We start from the raw sequence: 22,546 nt of genomic DNA, 5'->3' as shown, positions 1-22,546 counted from the left end.
TTACTTTGTTCCGAAACAAGGACTTAATTTGTTACAAAAGTTTTTTCATTTTAATTTTTATAAGTCATTTTATTTTCAATTTACTCTGTTTTCATTGAAAATTGTATTATATTTAAAATGATATATGCAGCTGTAAAAATATTAAGTAACCACCTCAAAGTTCTCTGGATTTTTTAATATAAATCTTCTCCTTCTATAAATTATCAGAAATTGGCAAAAGTACACACATCCTTTACTTAAGTAGAAGTACAAGCACAAAAGTATAAAGACATGTGGTATAGCTGAAAACCCATGCAGTATGATCAGAAGTGAACAAAAGGCTTAAGCATATAAACAGTATGATTTTGAAATCGAATGTAAAACCTGGGATCTGAATGAGCAAAATGTGTCTTATTACCATGTAAACAGGACAGCATCACTCGCTGTCTCCCTCTGTCTCATCTGTGTAGTCATCCTAGCCTTTCTCATAGTAATCTTTATTAACTAGACTAGGTGTATGATATCCTTAGTTGAAAAAGTTATGCACTGCAGCACGCAATGACCAAAAATAGATTGCATCAAAAATGCGTTCATATTGCACAATGACAAGAAATAATATAGATGGCGTCATCAAACGCATGAAAATGAAAGTAACGACCGTGGTTTAAAAACGTAAGGAATAGTAAAGTTAAGTACTAATAGCAAAAAAAATCTACTTAAGTACAGTAACATATTATTTGTACTTCGTTACATCCCATCTCTGTAAATTATTTATAACATGTCTTTAAAATATCAATTAGAATTATTATTTAAAGCATCTATTTGCAGATAAAAATAGGTCAAATGACCCATACTCCAGTCACATGATCCTTCATAAATTATTTTAATAAGCTAATTTTTAGAAAGATCACACTATACCATTTCATTAGCTTGAAGTCAGTAACATTTCATTTTATTTTATTTTAAAATTTTTATTTTTTGTAAAGAAACTATAGAAGTGAATGCTTTCACTCAGCAAGGATGCTTTAAATCAACAAAAAGTCATGATAAAGACATTTATATAATAACAGATTATTTCTATTTCATATATATGTTGCTCTTCTGAGCTTTCTATTCATCAAAAAAGCTGAACAAATTTAAATAAACTGCATTTTAAAATGTATTCAAAGAGAAAACATTTCTTAATAGATTTATTAATAATAAAAAAGTAAAGATATATCGAGTACTGGTTTTTGCTGTGTTTAAATCAAATAAAGGCTTGTAGAACAAGCTCAACAAGTAGAGTACATTTTTAATGTATCATATCATATCATATCATATCATATCATATTATATTATATTATATTATATTATATTATATTATATTATATTATATTATATTATACTAAATTATATTAAATTCCACTATATTATATTATATTATATTATATTATATTATATTATATTATATTATATTATATTATATTATATTATATTATATTATATTATATTATGTATGGTTGTGATTTAAAAACTGAATATATGCTTGGCAAATCAGGACTTTTGCGTTTTCTCTGTTTGTTTGATTAGAATTAGTTGCAGGTTGTTTACTTGGCAATGGTAGAAATGAAATCTCAGTAGCACAGCAGCATCATCTGAGCTGGGATGAAAGAATGCTCTACTCTACTGAGTAACTCCACAGAGTACACAAGGAAACTCTCCATCTGCTGCTTTGACTCTGGTGTAAATGAACAGATGCAGCAGATTCATCAGAGATCATATGCACGCATGCTGTCTATCAGTACCTGCTTCCCTGTAGGCAACTAGTTTCACAGGTCTTTAACCAGCAAAACTACTTCAATATGTTTTATCACTGTATGATACCACCAAAACAGACCGGAATGGGGCAAAAATATCCTAAATTTTATTATGCTTATATAATCAAGGCCAGAAATAGTCATACCCCACACCTAAAGTTTTTATTCAAATGTAAATAAAAAAAATTCTTCTGGTCTAAAGTGAATACTCTTATTGTCCAAAAGATTTTTCTTTTAAGCTATATACATGTTGTTTTGGGGTTTTACATGAAAGAAAAACAATTCCTAGATTGTTTTATATAGACCTAATATTATTTATTGGAAAGTTTGTTTATTTATAAGTGTAAATATACTAAATGCAAACCAAATTTTGTATTTTTTAAAAGAACTGGATTTGTACTTGAATAGCATTTCAGAGTCTCATAACAAGAAAGCAATTAAAACTTATAAAACATGTGCTTTATTTAATATTCTGCATTAATTTGTATAATTTTTTTTCATGTGCCCTCTCTCATTTTATTGTTTTGTCTTTTTTCTTTGCCATACTATTGTAAAATTGGTATTCTCTTTTTGTGCAAAAATTACTATTTCCATTTGTAACCCAGGTTACTAGTGGGTAGTATACAGCAATAGAGCAAATAGAAATATGAGGAAAAAACATTGGCAGAATACTCGATTAAATAATATACATTAAAATTATTTACTTATATAAATAATTTATAATAGAGTATTATACAGCATTCAAGGGAATAGTGCTTTAGAATGACATCATCGTGCCTTACACTATAGCAGCAGATCAGCTTTCCAAACAATAACAAATCTCGCTTGTCTGTTAGCTTGTGTTTACTGTTGCTATGGTGATTCAGTGTTCGCAAGGGAAAGCAGAGATGTAAGTTGTTATATTAATAAAAGTAATATAACTATTAGATTTACATCTTTTAATGTTTTAATGCGTATTAACTGTGAAAATTGACCATTAATAAGATGCTGACATGATTTCAATCATATATTTTTAATGAAGGATTGAGAGAGAAAAAAAAAACAAGATTTGTCTCTGAGAGTGAAATCTGCACACGAGTGCCACCTGGAGTTTTCCTGTTTGTTTCATTTTGATTTTGAATGATTTCCTTGGTGAGTTTGTGTTTTTATTATTTATTATTGTATTCATTATAACATGATTTAAACTAGTGTCGAAAAATGTGTTTCATTAATTAACCATTTGTTTGGTCTAGTAAAAACAAAGTATTATACAGAGTATTATACAAGTGATTGTGTAAAGTTTAAGTGAGAAAGTTTAAGTAAAATGCTGTCATTTGTAAAAAGAAAATGCCAAATAGGAGAGAGAAATAGGAAAAACACAGAAATTCAGCATAGAGAAGCATATACATGGTTATTTACTGTTGCTGTTTATTTAGTAATGTGTTAAGCTGAGTTAATGCATACACTGTAAAATGCTAATGGTTTCTTTGGCCTTGTGTTTTCAAGGCCAGGTTTTTTTTTTTGTTTGGTTTTGTTCGTTTGTGCATCTTCTTCTGGTTTTTCATCGGTGAGATGTTCTATTGACGTCAGTTGCTGGATGTGATCTGCTCTGGATTCGAATTAATTGAAGTTTGAACTCTTTTCTGGATTTGGATTGTCTCAACTTCCATCGGCGTGTCTCATTGTGGAGTTGGACTGGCGAGCCTCCCATTGAGTGGATTCTTTGGATACACCTGTTGAAAAGATACAAAGTAAAACCTATTCAACGTCATGGTAGGAGTGTAAATTTACAACACACTCACAAGTGCAACATCCTGGATCTCTGGAACTGAATTTGCAACCTAGTTGTTTTGCAAAAGAATCTTTTTGAAAGTTTATCACCTTTACTGGACTTTTGGAACATTTTGAAATGTTTTAAGTGAATGTTTTATTTTCATTTTTATTTTATTTGTACATTGTTCCTTTAGAGTGTTCATTCGTTGAAATTTTTGAATCTTTATAGAGAGAGGTTAACTGATTTAAGAAGGGAAATCTTGATTATATGTTAAATAATAATACAATTTTAATATTGTATTATTAACTTACATTTGCAAACCTTTAATATAGTACTGTTATTAGCATATTAATATTATATTATTGTTATAATAGTAACCAAAATATAATATTAGCCTTAACAATAGAAAAACAGAAAAAACAACAATATTAACTTACCTTATTAGTGATATAGCCTGTGAAGAAAGAGAAGTGTTATTAGAGAGTGTAAATAAGATTGAGGTCATTAGATAAGTGTGAAAAAACCTAGAATTTGTTTTATTTATTTATTTTTATTTATTTATTTATTTTATATTTCTGTGAACATTTTACAATACAATCTTTTAATATTCTTACCTCTGTGTCCGAGTCCTTCACTGTTGTTGTATCTTCTCTCTCTTTGGAGGAATTTAGACTTCTGAGCATCTGGTCCATTGATTAAATCTTATAATACATTTGTGTACCGAGGGTTACATACCAAAAAGTGGCGAGAGCCAGCCAGGAGAGAGATTGCAACAACAGTGTCTAATTACAGTATTCGAGTTCTCTATAAATATTACAAATCGGAGAGAACTTTAACGTCATGGATATCATAGAAAAAGAGAATGTAGATATCTCAAAAACAGTGATTGTGGGTGGAATGACACTGACTGAAACAGACTCAGATTTAGAGTCATGGCTTTTAAGATATGGAAGTATTAACCGACATCTACTCATTGATGACCCTGACTGTGAGTTTCATCGACATGCTATCATAGAGTTTACACATTACTCCGCGATGAAAACATTGATGCCTCTTTTGCCTTTAACTGTAGTTAGTATTTCAAACCCAAGTACCACTTTCATGGTACGTGCTTTAAGCTGCGTCTACCCCCATATTGCTAGTGATAGTGCTACTAATGGATATCTGGAGGAATTGCAAAACATTGCTAGTTTTAATGGGAAATCCATTGAGGAAGTACTCCAAACAGAGTTACTGAAGATTAAATTTGGTCCTTCTCATGCTGAGTCACTACCTGTTTTGGATAAAAAGCTTGAATTTCCAAATGCAGCACGTTCTCAAATACTTGATCGTAGCACAGTCAGTTCACCAAATAGACTGCTGTCTCCAGTCATATCACAAAGTATGATTACTGAACAAACAGCTTTTCCTTCATCCAGAATTTCACCATTTCATGAAGTTGAATCAACAAATTCAAAAAACCTGCCCAAGGAAAACCTTAACCATAGAAGTACTAAACCCACAGTAACAGTGTCATCCCATCCAGCACTTACCATGGATATAATTGATCCTCCTAGCGTGCAAAAGGTAGTAGTTGAGCACATTGTCCGCACAAATGACACAGCTCCAATGCACCATACCTCTTTTCGCCTCCGATCTTTCTCTGGAAAAATTCCTAGACCTGTTAATGAGCCAGACTTTGACACTTGGCGTGCCAGTGTTGATCTCCTACTGACAGATCCTTCTATATCTGACTTAAATCGAGCCAGAAAAATCATAGACAGTCTGCTTCCCCCTGCTGCAGATATTGTTAAACATGTCTCACCTAACAGTTTACCTGCAGTATATCTAGAATTGCTGGAGTCTGTATATGGCTCTGTAGAAGACGGAGATGAGTTATTAGCCAGATTTATGAATAGCTTCCAAAACAATGGTGAGAAGCCTTCAACTTACCTGCACAGATTACAAATTCTCTTAAGCACAGCTATTCGACGAGGTGGGATATTTGAAGAAGAGAGAAACCGATATCTTCTAAAGCAGTTTTGTCGCGGCTGTTGGGACAGTTCCCTCATTGCTGACCTTCAATTAGAAAGGAGAAAAGCCACTCCTCCTTCATTTGCAGAATTAGTAGTTCTGATCCGTACAGAAGAAGATAAAAATGCCTCTAAAGAAGAAAGAATGAGAAAACATTTAGGGCTAAATAAACACTATCCTGCCCCCTCGAAATTCAGACTGTCAGCTCACCAGATATCTGCCCACCAAAGTGAAACGCAGGATGATCAAACTGACACATCTCTTGCAAAGCAAGTGTGTGAACTTCAAGCTCAAGTTGTTGCACTGCAAAAGCATTCAAGCCAGAAAGAAAAGAAAAAAAATGCAAAACCAGATGAAGTGAGTGAGCTGAGAAATGTTGTCACTGAGTTACAGGCACAGATTACAGCCATGCAAACTACAGCCACTCCAAAAATTAAAAGTGATGTAGAAGCAACTGAAATTGCTGACTTAAAGAGACAGATTGCTGATTTAAAGGTTCAACTGTCTGCCCCTGATATGTATAGAAACCGCACCAGAAACTTGCTGCCTGAACCTAGAGCAACAGATTGTTACAGAGCTAGTAAACTACCTGAAAGTAGACCTCGTCCGGAGTATTGTTTTAGATGTGCGGAAGATGGTCATCTTGCCAGCAGCTGTAGTAATGCTCCTGACCCTACTAAAGTTGCTGAGAAAAAACGCAAGTTAAGGGAGCGACAAGCCCAGTGGGATACCCAACAAGTAGCAATAATGAATCCTTTAAACTGAGGACGGTCTCTGTAGAGGGGCATACAGAGACTAAGAGAAATAATAATTGCCCTGAGAAACGTAAACAATTGTTCAACCAAAATGCGTGTGACGCACTCCCTTTGAGAAATTTACCAAGAGGATTAGTGGGAGTGAAGTGTACTGCCCAAATAACTGTTGGTAATAAAAGAGTTTCCTGCCTTCTGGACACAGGGTCCCAAGTAACTACTGTTCCCTGGTCATTTTATCAAGAGAATTTATCAAATTGTCCACTTAAATCATTGGATAACTTGCTGGAAGTGGAAGGGGCAAATGGTCAAACAGTGCCTTATCTTGGATATGTGGAATTGACTCTTAAGTTTCCCAGAGAGTTCCTTGGAACAGAGACAGAAGTGCCCACTTTAGCCCTGGTAGTCCCAGATTTGATGAACACTCCCCAAGTTCTAATTGGCACAAATTCATTAGATGCTCTTTACAACAACTATGTCCAACAATCTGCTTCCTTTCCTCGATCTAACTTCCATGGTTACCGTGCAGTGCAAAAAGTGTTAGAAGCAAGATACAAACAAGCAAGTGCTGATGTAGTGGGCTGTATCAAATTCAAGGGACATGTTCCAGAGGTAGTACCTGCAGGATGCACAGTGGTTCTTGATGGACATGTTCTAGTTAATTGTCCTCATGTAGGGAAATGTGTAGCTCTAGAGTCACCAACTTCACCCGCTTTACCTGGTGGTTTGCTAGTTGCCAGCTGTTTGCATTCCTTACCCAGCAAAAGGCATCAACAGTTACCAGTTGTATTACGGAATGAAACTCAGACCGACATTACCATCTATCCCAGAACTATAATTGCTGAAATGCGGGCAGTCCAAGAAGTAATAAAGAGTGGGCAAGTAAATTCCAGCACTGTGAATAAAGAACTTTCTGCTGGTTCCAATCTCAAATTTGACTTTGAAAATTCCCCATTGACACCTGAATGGAAGAAACGAATAACGGATCAATTAAATTCCATGCCTGAAGTCTTCGCCTTGCATGACTTAGATTATGGACATACAAACAAAGTCACTCACCGAATAAAGCTTAATGATGAGACTCCTTTCAAACACAGACCTCGACCCATACATCCTCAGGACATTGATGCAGTACGAAAACATTTGCAAGACTTGTTAGCAGCTGGAATTATCCGAGAGTCAGAATCCCCCTTTGCCTCCCCCATAGTAGTTGTAAGAAAGAAAGACAATTCTGTACGTCTTTGCATTGACTTCAGAAAGCTGAACTCACAAACCATTAAAGATGCCTATGCCCTGCCAAATCTGGAAGAGGTCTTTTCAGCACTAACTGGTTCAAAATGGTTCTCTGTCCTTGACTTAAAATCAGGATATTATCAGATTGAGATGGAGGAAGCTGACAAAAGTAAAACTGCCTTTGTGTGTCCCTTGGGGTTCTGGGAGTTCAATAGGATGCCCCAAGGCATTACCAATGCCCCAAGTACATTTCAAAGGCTGATGGAAAGATGCATGGGTGACTTGAATAGAAAAGAGGTGTTGGTCTTCATCGATGATCTGATCATTTTCTCTGAAAGTTTAGAAGAGCATGAATCAAGGCTGATGCACGTTTTGAAAAGGCTCAAAGAATATGGGCTGAAGCTATCGCCTGAAAAGTGCAAGTTTTTCCAGACTTCTGTTCGATACCTTGGTCATATTGTATCAGAAAATGGAGTGGAGACTGATCCAGTGAAAATCGAGGCCCTAAAAACCTGGCCAAGACCAAGAAATCTCAAAGAATTAAGATCTTTTCTGGGATTTTCTGGATACTATAGGAGGTTCATTCAGGATTATTCCAAAATAATCAAACCCCTTAATGACCTCACAGTAGGGTATCCACCTCTTCAAAAACGTCACCTACAAGAGAACAAGAATAAGCAATATCTGGACCCCAAAAAGGAATTCGGAGACAGATGGAATCAGCCCTGTCAACAGGCCTTTGACATGATTATTGAGAAACTCACCTCTGCACCTGTTCTGGGATTTGCAGACCCAAAGCTTCCTTATGTTCTGCATACTGACGCCAGTACCACTGGGCTTGGGGCAGCCTTATACCAGAAACAAGAGGGACAAATGCGGGTCATTGCTTTTGCAAGCAGAGGGTTGACAAGAAGTGAAAGCCGGTATCCAGCTCACAAGCTAGAATTTCTAGCTCTTAAATGGGCAGTCACAACTAAATTCAGTGACTATTTGTATGGAACAGAATTTGTGGTCGTAACTGATAGCAACCCTTTAACTTACATTCTGACATCTGCAAAGCTTGATGCTACCAGTTATCGCTGGTTGTCAAGTCTGTCCACTTACAATTTCAAGCTCCAGTATAGGGCTGGAAGTCAAAACTGTGATGCAGATGGCCTTTCAAGACGACCACATGGTGAGCTTTTAGATGACCCTGCATCTCAGAAAGAGAGAGAGAGAATTAAACAGTTTACCCTTCATCATTTAGATGAATTTGGAGTTGAAGATTCTCTTATCCTCCCAGAGGCCATAAAAGCCATCTGTGATCGACATCAGATTGGAAATTCCTCACATAAATGCAAATTTTCCAACCCTTCCATTGCCCTTGTTGAGTCCTTAGCCCTGCATGCAGATGTATTACCAAATGCGTTTGAACAAGAAAATGAGCATGGTCTTCCAGTCATTCCTTACCTGTCTAACGAGGAGTTAAAGAGACAGCAGAGAATGGATCCTGATCTCAAATTCATTATCGATTGTTTACAGCGGAATGAAAAACCTTCTAGTTCAAAAGACCAGTCGCTTGCTGTTACTCTGTGGATAAGGGAATGGAGCAGATTAGAATTAAGGGATGGATTGCTTTATAGGAAGAAGCAAGATCAGGAAAGCACTCGCTATCAATTAGCCTTACCTGTAGCTTTACGTGGAACAGTGTTGAAGAGTCTCCATAATGATATGGGACACATGGGCATGGAGAGGACACTTGACCTTGTCAGAACCAGATTCTTTTGGCCAAAAATGTCATCATCTGTGGAAGAGAAAATTAAGACATGTGAGAGATGTGTACGTAGAAAAGCGTTTCCTGAAAAAGCAGCTGAAATGATGAACATCAAGACTACCAGACCATTGGAGTTGGTCTGTATGGACTTCTTGTCTTTAGAGCCAGATCAGAGTAACACCAAAGATATATTAGTTATTACAGATCACTTCACCAAATATGCGGTGGCTGTGCCTACCAGAAACCAGAAGGCGCAGACTGTGGCTAGATGTTTATGGGAAAACTTTCTAGTACATTATGGATTTCCGGAAAGACTGCACAGTGATCAAGGACGAGATTTTGAGTCAAGCCTCATCAAAGAGCTATGTCTCGTCGCAGGTATACACAAAGTGAGAACTACTCCTTACCACCCAAGAGGAAATCCAGTGGAGAGATTCAATAGGACCCTTCTCCAAATGTTGGGTACTCTTGAAAACAAAAAGAAGTCATGCTGGAAGGAGTTTGTCAAGCCTTTGGTGCATGCCTACAATTGCACTCGAAATGATGTAACAGGATACACTCCCTATGAACTTATGTTTGGTAGACAGCCCAGGCTGCCAGTCGACTTAGCCTTTGGGTTACCTGTGGATCGTTCTACCAAATCCCACTCTCAGTATGTAAAAGATCTGAAAGAAGGTTTAAGAGAGAGCTATGAAATTGCCATCAAAAACTCTGCAAAAGTAGCCCAACGTAACAAACGCAGATTTGACAAACATGTGATTGTTTCTACTCTTGACGTGGGAGATAAAGTCCTTGTGCGAAATTTGAGGCTAAGAGGAAAGAACAAACTGGCAGACAAATGGGAACCAGATGTCTATGTAGTTATCCGTAAAGCTGGAGATCTCCCAGTGTATGTAGTCCAGCCTGACGGAAAGACCGGTCCAGTTCGAACTTTACACAGAGACTTACTTCGACCTTGTGGATATTTGTCTGAAAATGAAATTGAAGAAATGAGTCCTCCAAATGTTCAACGTAAGCCCAGAACTAGGTCTAGCTCTGCTCTAGAATATGCTCCCAAAGAACATCAAATGAGTGATCAGTCAGAATCTGAGGATGACTCTCTATATATTAGAAATGCAGGACGCCAGTTGGAATCCATTACAACGACTGTGTTACCTTCATCACAAAGTCCTGTGCTTGTAAGGAACTTACCTGGCATAGAGCCCATTGAACCACTCCCTGTCGTGGTGAACCCTGAAAAAGAAACCTTACCTGATTCCAGATTAGAAGAAGACTTAACTGAAAATCAAAGAGATGATGTCAGTGAGAATTTCTTACCTGTGCTGAACCCTGCTGATATTGACCCCAAAGAAATTGAACCTGAAAGAAGTGGAAATAGTGTTGAAGTACAGATCCATAGAAAGGCGCTTGAATTAGATCCTGTTGATGTACCCCATTCTAATGATCAAAATCCTCATGTCAGAAATGTTTCAAGTAACCAGCCAATAGTGGATGAAGACCTAGATACCAGTGGCCCTAGACGCTCAAAAAGGCAATGTAGACCTCCTAATAAGCTTGAGTATCATAAACTAGGAAATCCCTTGACACTAGTCATTCAGTCCTTACTACAAGGTCTGAGTTCTGCCTTTACCACATCGTTAGAAGAACCCATACTCACTAGAGATCAGCCCTTTGTTGTGCCAGACCCTTTTCCAATTGCAGTGACAACCCAACCCCGTACATGCCCGAGGACGTGCCTGAATTCAGGGGGGGAATGTGTAACCCAGGTTACTAGTGGGTAGTATACAGCAATAGAGCAAATAGAAATATGAGGAAAAAACATTGGCAGAATACTCGATTAAATAATATACATTAAAATTATTTACTTATATAAATAATTTATAATAGAGTATTATACAGCATTCAAGGGAATAGTGCTTTAGAATGACATCATCGTGCCTTACACTATAGCAGCAGATCAGCTTTCCAAACAATAACAAATCTCGCTTGTCTGTTAGCTTGTGTTTACTGTTGCTATGGTGATTCAGTGTTCGCAAGGGAAAGCAGAGATGTAAGTTGTTATATTAATAAAAGTAATATAACTATTAGATTTACATCTTTTAATGTTTTAATGCGTATTAACTGTGAAAATTGACCATTAATAAGATGCTGACATGATTTCAATCATATATTTTTAATGAAGGATTGAGAGAGAAAAAAAAAACAAGATTTGTCTCTGAGAGTGAAATCTGCACACGAGTGCCACCTGGAGTTTTCCTGTTTGTTTCATTTTGATTTTGAATGATTTCCTTGGTGAGTTTGTGTTTTTATTATTTATTATTGTATTCATTATAACATGATTTAAACTAGTGTCGAAAAATGTGTTTCATTAATTAACCATTTGTTTGGTCTAGTAAAAACAAAGTATTATACAGAGTATTATACAAGTGATTGTGTAAAGTTTAAGTGAGAAAGTTTAAGTAAAATGCTGTCATTTGTAAAAAGAAAATGCCAAATAGGAGAGAGAAATAGGAAAAACACAGAAATTCAGCATAGAGAAGCATATACATGGTTATTTACTGTTGCTGTTTATTTAGTAATGTGTTAAGCTGAGTTAATGCATACACTGTAAAATGCTAATGGTTTCTTTGGCCTTGTGTTTTCAAGGCCAGGTTTTTTTTTTTGTTTGGTTTTGTTCGTTTGTGCATCTTCTTCTGGTTTTTCATCGGTGAGATGTTCTATTGACGTCAGTTGCTGGATGTGATCTGCTCTGGATTCGAATTAATTGAAGTTTGAACTCTTTTCTGGATTTGGATTGTCTCAACTTCCATCGGCGTGTCTCATTGTGGAGTTGGACTGGCGAGCCTCCCATTGAGTGGATTCTTTGGATACACCTGTTGAAAAGATACAAAGTAAAACCTATTCAACGTCATGGTAGGAGTGTAAATTTACAACACACTCACAAGTGCAACATCCTGGATCTCTGGAACTGAATTTGCAACCTAGTTGTTTTGCAAAAGAATCTTTTTGAAAGTTTATCACCTTTACTGGACTTTTGGAACATTTTGAAATGTTTTAAGTGAATGTTTTATTTTCATTTTTATTTTATTTGTACATTGTTCCTTTAGAGTGTTCATTCGTTGAAATTTTTGAATCTTTATAGAGAGAGGTTAACTGATTTAAGAAGGGAAATCTTGATTATATGTTAAATAATAATACAATTTTAATATTGTATTATTAACTTACATTTGCAAACCTTTAATATAGTACTGTTATTAGCATATTAATATTATATTATTGTTATAATAGTAACCAAAATATAATATTAGCCTTAACAATAGAAAAACAGAAAAAACAACAATATTAACTTACCTTATTAGTGATATAGCCTGTGAAGAAAGAGAAGTGTTATTAGAGAGTGTAAATAAGATTGAGGTCATTAGATAAGTGTGAAAAAACCTAGAATTTGTTTTATTTATTTATTTTTATTTATTTATTTATTTTATATTTCTGTGAACATTTTACAATACAATCTTTTAATATTCTTACCTCTGTGTCCGAGTCCTTCACTGTTGTTGTATCTTCTCTCTCTTTGGAGGAATTTAGACTTCTGAGCATCTGGTCCATTGATTAAATCTTATAATACATTTGTGTACCGAGGGTTACACATTGTTTGTATTATGAATTTGTATTATACTTATTCATAATTTTTATTATAATGCAATAAAAAATGCAAAAAAAAATTCCATCATGATGCCTCTTGTACATTGTCTTATTATCTTTAAGAAAAAACCTGTGTAATGTCCGATCAAAAAACAAATTGGTGGATAAATAAAAATAACTTTAGATCAGAATTTGCTAGTGGTACCAGTATGAATAATTTTAGAATTGACTGTACTATGTACTTAATTTTCGGGACCAACATTTGTCAAAATTGTATATTCTTCATTCATTAATTTTCCTTCTTAGTCCCTTATTTATCAGAGGTCGCTATGGCGGAATGAACCACCAACTATTCCAGCATATGTTTTACATAGTGGATGTCCTTCCAGCCACAACCCAGTAATAGGAAACACCCACACGCACTCACACACTCATACACTACTCTAGATAAGGTTTTGGATGTGACTAGCCTGGTTGTTAAATCTTCGCAGCGAGACGGCTGGGTTACTGTGAGAGCATCAAGTGGAAAAAAACACTGTATGTCTGTTCCAATATCAAACAGGTTTAGCCTCCTCAGTGATGGACCCACTGAGGAACCTGATGAAAGTGCCCTACTGTAGTAATTGGCAACTCCATAGTACGGAACGTGCAAATAGAGACTCCAGCCACCATAGTTTACAATCACATTAATGACATAGTGGCATGCCCCTTCAACAGTCTCTGGGCCTGCCTAAATAATATTTGTATTTTCAAAATGGCAGAGAGACAGTCCAGCACATTTAACTTTTTTTCTTAAACCACGTAAATCTGATAAAGAGCCTGATCAAAAGAGATCTTGATAAGATGAAATGGCGCCCCTTAGGGATGCTAAAAATAATCGATTAACCGTTAACCATAAGGGTGCGTTTGTAACCGATTAATGCAGTTAATCAGTTAAACGATTAAAATTATTATTTTATATATTTTTAGTTTGGCTGCATAAGGGGCCGATTGAATGCGCCTTTGCGTTAAGAGGGGCATCTTTTGCACGCGGCTCATCCCAGAGCAGCAGTTTGTGTTGTCAAGACAACTACAGAAAACTTTTAAAGAGCTTGGTTTCTGCTACATTCATTCTTCCATGGCGGGAACCAAAATGCATCCCGCCACGGCTACATTACCCATTCAAAACATTCAGTTATTGTTGTTGTTGTTTTTAATAGCGGATTATAATCGCATCAAAACGTGTTAAAAGGTAAGTGGATTATAACATCGCAAACTTTTTTGTAACCGTATAGTGCTGTGCGCTATTGTTTAATCCTTTGGGGTTACGTGCTGACTGACTGACTGACAGATGCGCGATGCGTGAGGCCAGCAAACACGCAGAAGCTTTCAGTTAAGATGAACACAGTTTTTATAGTTATACTTTATTTATAGATAAAGTATGACTCTGCATATAATCACTCTATCTTGCTGGAGTTTATAGCCGTTTCGCTTTACTTCAGGACGCATTATTGCCACTCTGAAGGTCTAATCGCTGTTTTAAGTTATCCAGAGCTGTATGAATGTACAAATCTTGAATATCCTAATATTATTAAATATTACAATTTTATCAACATATACAGCAACACTTTTGCACAATCGATACATAGCTGATTCAGTCGTTTCATAAGAGGACCGCGCTTCTTCTCTTCTTTTTTCCTTGTCAACATAAAGGCAGTGAGGTGCGCCTTGCGTTTTTGGAATGAAAAAAGCACGTTAGCTGTGGTCAGCCACTTGTTCAACTGCAAGACATACTTAATTTGCGGGACGATAACGTATAACCCGTGCCTAAAGACACATTTGCCAAAGAAGCAAAATGTAAGAAGAATATTGCTGTTTGAAACAGACGTGTTGATGCCAAAAAAAAGCGCTGATGTTGACCTGGATCTGCATTATAAACGCAACAAATAGGCTTTACCTTTTATTTTACAGCATATAAAGCATGTATGCACATTAATGCAATATCATATTTAAACAACAAAACTGTTTACAAAAAGTCTACATATGTGCGCGTAGTTGTTGTCTTTTCATCACGCAGCGCGCGCACTTGAGCCACGATGGAGAGAGAGGAAACCATTGCAAGACATAATCTGTAAAATAATGATTTCTATTAAAAAATGTAAAAGGTTTTGTGATTATAATAATACAAGCGGGGCAATAAATAAATGCATATTTTCCGTGGAGCGAGCGATTTGAGGAAGTCTGCGATTTTATTTGACAGAAGACAAAAATATGATTGGAAAAACACAGCCTATGCCGGTTATTAAAAATAATCAGTCAGTGTTTTCGATTTGTAATATAAATTAATTATTTAAGTGGAAAATAATTTAGGGCAGTCCTATTTATTTCATTCATTTTATTTAGTTTATTTTGTTCTTCTGTGCTAAACACTGCAAGTGCGTGAAAATGTATTGTTGTATTGTTCTATTATTAATTTGCTAGCATATAAAAATAAATCAGTATTTTATGCAATATTTAATGTGTCAGACACAAAATAGACACGTCAATTTGTTTAATATAAAATTAATAGTAATCTGACCAGTTAACCGTTAATAACCGATTAATGAGCGGCGGTTGTCGGTTAGCAAAATTAACCGAAATGAGCATCCCGAGCGCCCCTGGATCAGAATAGCGGGAGACAGAATCAAATCGATCTCAAGTCATGACGGAAAAAACATGACGTAAGAGGTCATTTTGGGCTCTTTTCAAAGACTGAGTGAGTCATTTAATTATCTTTATTTTGTCACTTGAAAGTGAACTGAATGCCAGTGTTGTTAATAAACTGAATGGTGATGTTTCATAAGATATATGTTTGTTGCTACATGTTTGTTTTTATCCATAATTGGCCCATAACATTATATGGCACAAAATAATTAAAGACTGTTCAGAAATTTGATGATCTTTATTTGCGCTATCGCTGTTTAATGATGTCATGTTCTGGGAATTGTGTGAAATTGTGTGGCGGACGTCAGTCACAGTAACTTTTATTTCCTGGTTTTGTTCCGGAAATGATTCATTTTTCAAATTAAGCACTGTAATAATTATAATATAATTACAGCTAAATAATTTACCAAGAAGTTTTAAACATTTTTTAATTTGAAATATTTTCAATTATATTTATTTTAAACACTATTTTCTCATCAATTTAAACAAGGATAAAAAATCTGGAAAGTGTGTAAATGATCTAAAATTCACATTTATACATCAAAAGCCTCCAGTTGTAAACATAACAATTTTTTAGCACATTTTTAAATAAAACAACTTCTTCAACTTTCCAGCAAGCACCCAGAGGTGTCAGATCCTCCAGGAAGGCCTGAAGTCATTTCCTCTGTGAAGTCTGAAATGTGTCTCCCAGGAGCGCGGCTGATTGACAGGGTTAAGTGCTGTTTCTGTCTCTCTTTAAGATCACAGACAGATGCAGATCAGTTTTGACACTATGGGCAAATTATGGCTTCCCCTCCTGTCAATCAACCCAAATTTACTCTCATTTGTTTAAGACCCCTAAAGGAGGCCCATTCCTCTTTGCTAACCTGATGCCACAAAAACATGTTTGTGAGAGAAAAGTAGGAGACATGCATGCAAAAGAGTGATGATGACTACAAAGACAAAGATTGATGGTCAATAAGAGAGGTTTATGCATATGAATTTATTGAACTGCTTTAGCTTATAATCAAGCAGCCTTTATATATATATATATATATATATATATATATATATATATATATATATATATATATATATATATATATATATATATTAAAATTGAGTTTCCTTATTGAAAATTGGACATGATACGCTGTTGTAAAAATCAAGTTTTTAACAATGTCTATCTAATGTTTTTAATATGCTTATAAGTCAAACCATGCATAGATTCATCAGGATACACCACTGCGGTATATTTCCTCTGGAAAACTGCAGTCTAATTAAGACTCATCTTTTATTTCTAACAGATTTCCCTGGTGTTGAGCACTGTAGCCAATCACAGTCTTATCTGATGATAACTTGAAGTCAATGACCAATCAGAGCTTTTTAAATGTGTTACGTCAGTTTAAAGTATGTACAGATGTGTATGTACAGAGTTGGGTTTAATGTGTTCCACAAAAACATGTAACTGTGCTCTAATGACAATTTTGGGGAACAGTAATGTAACAAATTAGATTTTCTTTGTATAATTTGATTACAGTTACTAAAGTCAATGCAATTGTGTTACTTACGTAACAAATATAGTTTTTCAGAAAAAAAAATGCTTTTTTAAGTCATGTTTTCAGCTGCAATGTCAGTTAATAAGCATGTGGTTTTAAAATGTTGGAGAAAGTGAGCTGAAACGCTTGCTGTCGAGAGTGGTTCCTCAAGTGGAAATACAGACATTAATTTCATTGAGCATAAAAACTAAAATATTGCTGTGAAATGCAAAGCATGCACTGTCTATGTCCAGTCTCTAAAGAACTTTCAACTGCTTTTAACTCGACCAGCATCTTGTTCAAGCACTTGAACATAAAGCATCCTACGACAATACTTGTCAACATAGAGGATATCGCCACCCAAAAACATGGCAGCCCAACTCAGCCTAAACAGGCTAAATTGGATTTTTGGATCCAAGGATCGGAAGTAAAGGTATCTTCTGAATGTTATGAGAAATGTAACTGCTAATCTTTTGCACACACAAGTTTGTTATTTCCAATGGAGGCACGGCGCATATTAGGAGCACATATTACGAGTGCTCGCATTTTCCAGAAGCCCCTAGATGAAAACCGCGAGTCACATGACAAGAACTGGCTGTTCAGTTTCATACTTTGTATGGAGTATACACATTTCGGTAGACTAATTACCTCAGACAAACACAGAACACCCAAACACTGCAGTGCTTTTTCATGCTGTGGATGTTAGTGGTTACAGGTATCCAGTTTTCTTCTAAATGTCTTCTTTTGTGTACAAGAAAAAAAAAACAAGTGAATGATGAGAACTATCTCTTTAAGTCTTTTCAATATGTCAAGCTGCTGTGATCAACTCTTGGTTTTCATTGAATATAAAACTACTAAAAGAGCTAAAGTTTATTTTGGATTTTTATAGGTTTAATATGTTTTCATTACAAAGTAAAGTAATTAGTAATCTGATTACTTTTTTACATTAAGAAAGTAGTAATGTAATCAGATTACAATTTCCAGTAGTAGTCAGTAATTTGTAATCTATTACTTTTTTAAGTTACTTACCCAACACTGAGTAGTTACATGTGAAACATTTAGATTGTTGATACTTCATACTTTTTATAAACATTACATAAACTGAGTATTAACTTGGCACTCTCCCTAATGCTGAATTCTGACTACATCATTTTAGTCCCGATTTTGACTCGCCAAAAGGTTTTAAGAAATCATAGACAAATGCCTGAAATCACAGGCAAATTGATGCCTGTTCATGCGAGTGAAAAATCAAACAGTGTGTACTATAGAAGACACGATCTGAGAGAATCGCCGATGAGTCGATTCAAATCATGCCGTTAAAAATGTGTTCTGATTGAAAATAACATTGGCGATTACCTACAGTCAATGAGAGAGCAACATCGACTAGTAGGGCTATCTTCATGACAGCGGGAGGATGAAGTTAAGAGTTAAAAGTGCTTCTTTTCAGTCTTTTTGGACTCTCAATATGGAGGAAAAACTAGTGAAAATTTGTCAGGAGCTCTCGAGTGGTGTAGTTAAAAACCAAAGATATAGAACGTGACCTCGCGTTGTTTTCATGTCACTTCTTGCGTGTGTTTGGTTGAAAGAGAAGTAGTGTGAGGACAGACAAAGTTGTCGGCGATTCTTTCTATTGTAAAGTCATTCAGTGTGAAACCCCCTGTCACTGATCCATCTTGCAGTGTAAACTAAGCAGTGACAAAACGCTAGCCCAGATAGTCATGCAGTGTGAAAACATCCGTGACAAAACTTCTTAGAAAATCATGCAGTGAACTCAGCATAACCTTAACCCGTGCAAGTGTACTGTATGCATGCAAAATATGTATACATACTCTAGAATACAGCCAAACTATATACCCCTGTGACCTTTTATCAAAATAACTTTGTCCCTTCTCTTTTATTAAGTGTTTAATGGCATGAGGGCAGTGTCAACCAATAGCAAACCACAACATTCCAAGCATACAATCAACTCCCAACAAACTAAAAGAAGCTCCCTTTTCTCTTCTCTTTAAAGATACAGATATGCTGTATATTACAATTCCATTTCATGCGATCTTTAAATGAATGCTGCGATATCAGGACTCTTTGACACATTGCTTGAAAGTCATTATTATTATTATGTACCATTCTGACTTGAAACCCATATATTAGCATCTAAAACTCTTATTACAGACCCCTTTCTGTTGAAAAAAAGGAATATAAATACTCCTCTCTGCTGGAGTCCTTACAGCAGGTAATAATTAGCACAGCACCACAACAGCTGGAGTTTCCCCTTTCACTTCTCTCTCTCTCTTTTGTCTCTCTGTTGTGCACACACACACACACACACACACACACACACAGGATCAGAGGCCAGGTGGGCACTGGATGGCAGGTGCTTCTGTTCCTTGTGTTCTGATTGGCTATGACAGCTCTCAGACGACACACAGCTGCCAAATTGTCTGCAAGCTTTATCCTGACCAACACACACACACACACCCCTGCCACATACCCATGAACACAACAAAGTGTCTGTCGCACAGTGATAAGTACATGCAGTTACATGCATACATGAGCAGCTTCAAATATGACTATTTTTAAATTAATTTCTCAGTGTATATGGACAATATATATTGACATGTTTACAAAACAGTTTTTGTAAATGTTAACATCCAATAAAAAATCCAGATCTGCCAAATATTCAACTAAACTAAATGTTTCAGATAAGGATGTCCAGATATGATTGCGTGAATGGAAATCGGGCTTGATTACGCGGTTTCAGACTCGATCAGAATCAGATCCCAATCGGATTCCCAATCAGGACTTGTGTGTGTGTGTGTATATATATATATATGGGCGACGTAGTGGTGCAGTAAGTAGGGCTGTCGCCTCACAGCAAGAAGGTCGCTGGTTCAAGTCTCGGCTGGGTCAGTTGACGTTTGTGTGGAGTTTGCATGTTCTCCCTGCGTTCGTGTGGGTTTCCTCCAGGTGCTCTGGTTTCCCCCACAGTCCAAAGACATGCGGTAAAGGTGAATTGGATAAGCTAAATTTTCGGTAATACACTGGTCTCACAGTTCGGTTTGGTTACGATTATCATGCTATTGATTCAGTTCGATTTGATATCTCGGTGCATCACGGTGCATTAACGATACTTTGTTAACTGATTTGTTGAATAATAAAATAAGGTGAATTAAATAAAAGACAAAAAACATTCTCTGTTTCTTCTCTCTACTTTATTTTTTATGTATAATAGGAGTATCAGATAAGGTTTTCTGTATCGGTAGATACTCAAAATCAAATGACTCGAACTCAAACTCGAAGGCAAAAAAACCTGACCAGGACATCCCTAGTTTCAAATAGGTTTCTTGATTTCTCCCAATTTGAAAATTGTATTTTAAATTTTCGCCTAATACCTTCATTGTTTTCTGCTGATTTTTAAAGCACAATAATAAGTTACTTTGATCATTTTAGTTGCAGTTTTGGCTTTGGTAAGACAAATCTCATGTAAAACCAATAGACCAGATTTGCTGTGATCTGTAAGTCCACAGAGACCAAAAAAAAAAAGAAAAAAAACAATGCAGCACAAATACATACACAAATATCTGATTCCCAGAAAGTACAAAGCAAAAATAATGTGTCCTTGTAGAGCACATAAATCACAAGCGTACAGCCTGGTGAACAGGGCTGTGTGTGATCAAATAATGCTGATGCAATGAGTACCGGCAGTCTGGTCTCAATGTACGACTGAATCAAAGAGCACAGGGACACGATCCCTCTCGACACATACATACAGTATGCTGGGTCTCGTGTTTTCATGGTAAATTTCTGAATGATTCACATGTGTGTATGAATACAAATGTTGATCCTTTTTAAACCCAAAAGCATAAATATGGGTGCTTGGGACAACAGATTAATTTGCATAGTGCATGCCCAAACATCTCCACAATAACAGCATTAGCAATAAGAAACATCTTGCTAGCATGCAAGCAATCAACTGCATGTCAGATCAAGCTATAACAGAATATTATTAGGTAATATTTTAGTAATATAACATAATATAATATAATATAATATAATATAATATAATATAATATAATATAATATAATATAATATTAAATAATATAATATTAAGTAATATAATATAATATAATATAATATAATATAATATAATATAATATAATATAATATAATATAATATAATATAATATAATATAATATAATATAATATAATATAATATTTCTGTGATATAAGTTTATGTTATTTAAGGTTTTATATTTGGTCAGAATTAAATAAATAAAAATATTATATACTAGTAACCACAAGAAAGATTTTACACGCAGGATTTTTACGCACACACACAGCTAGAGAATAAGACCTGCTAACAGTGGCGATAGACGCACAAGCATCACTGCGTGCTGACATGCAAGAGTGTGTGTGTTGTGTGAGAGCACCTGTCATAATCTCCATTGCAGAGCGCTCTGACAGGAATGGTGAACGGCTGCCAGATGGGGTTCAGTGTGTTCTTCACCACCTCCGTTTTATGGCAGATAGTGAACCTAAGGAATAAAAACACAAATGTGTCAATCTCAAACAAAGCAGTATGCATTGCATTATTATACTGCATTCAGGAAGTTGGAAGACTGCCTGCCCTAATTAAAAAAAAAAAAGCTAGTGTTAAAAGCTAGTGTGCTCCAAAACTAAGATAAAAATGTACATTTAGAAGACTTATAGTTACAATTAGTTACAGTTTTTCACATCATTTTTATTTTATTTAGGTAAGGTAGTTGGCAAACAAAGATATTTTTGGTTGTTATTTTTGGCCTGTTCTACCAATGAAGCTATATCCTGGGGTCCGTTCTTTGTACCTCGCTTAAATGATCTAAGATGATTTGGCAGATCCTGGATCTGTTAATCTTGATAACTGATCTCTGGCTAATTTGGTTTGGCTAATTTGACTAACAAGTTTGCAAATCAGATTAAAATATCTGGATGAACTGGTCTGAGATGGCTGTGTGTGTTATGAAGGACAGATCTATCGATCTTCGAAATTATGATCAGCAATGCAACGATTGGCTGACGGCACAGCAGCGTAATGACATCCTTAATCTTTAATCTTCATTAAATCATTAATCTTCAATTATTCATGTAAGCAAAATTACATCAAATTAGCAGTAAACGGTTTGTTAAATATGACACGCAATAACTTTTCATATTTGTTGTGAGCAGCAGGTTTTACACTTTCATGTGTCAAGAGGATTGATCATGTATTTTCATGCAAATCAATATATTTAGGTCTACATTTAGAGAAAATTGTCTTTATTTTAGTAGCCTAGGCCTACTCAAGTTTTTTAATCGGTATAAGGAATAACTGTATGAATAATTTTTGCATCAAAAAAGCATTTTGATATCAGTAAAGGTGTCTGCAACTTTTGCAAAGCATTAATTCAC

At 35.5% G+C, this 22,546-nt stretch overlaps 2 protein-coding genes across 9 annotated transcripts in view; one reads left to right on the top strand and one right to left on the bottom strand.

Annotated features, from left to right (window-relative positions):
* The window catches only part of cpne5a (copine Va), a 198,250-nt gene that overhangs the window by 53,902 nt on the left and 121,802 nt on the right, over nt 1-22,546 (bottom strand). For all 8 annotated transcript variants that reach the window (XM_087263727.1, XM_087263724.1, XM_087263726.1 and 5 more), the window contains one exon: nt 21,550-21,654. In XM_087263727.1, coding sequence (XP_087119853.1) covers nt 21,550-21,654 — 105 coding nt within the window. The remainder of the gene's footprint in view (nt 1-21,549; nt 21,655-22,546) is intronic.
* Nucleotides 2,630-6,306, top strand: LOC137496347 (uncharacterized). The gene is made up of 3 exons (XM_087264681.1): nt 2,630-2,664; nt 2,797-2,906; nt 3,261-6,306. The coding sequence occupies exon 3, from the start codon at nt 4,369-4,371 to the stop codon at nt 6,304-6,306; it is 1,938 nt and encodes a 645-aa protein (XP_087120807.1). The 5' UTR covers nt 2,630-2,664; nt 2,797-2,906; nt 3,261-4,368.

This window comes from Danio rerio, chromosome 8 (assembly GCF_052040795.2).
Source record: "Danio rerio strain M-AB ecotype USA chromosome 8, GRCz13ab, whole genome shotgun sequence".
Lineage (NCBI taxonomy): Eukaryota > Metazoa > Chordata > Actinopteri > Cypriniformes > Danionidae > Danio > Danio rerio.
This window is presented reverse-complemented; position numbering and strand designations above follow the sequence as displayed.

Coding starts and splice junctions, on each gene's coding strand:
- LOC137496347 (XM_087264681.1), top strand. CDS start 4,369: ATGGATATCATAGAAAAAGAGAATGTAGATATCTCAAAAACAGTGATT.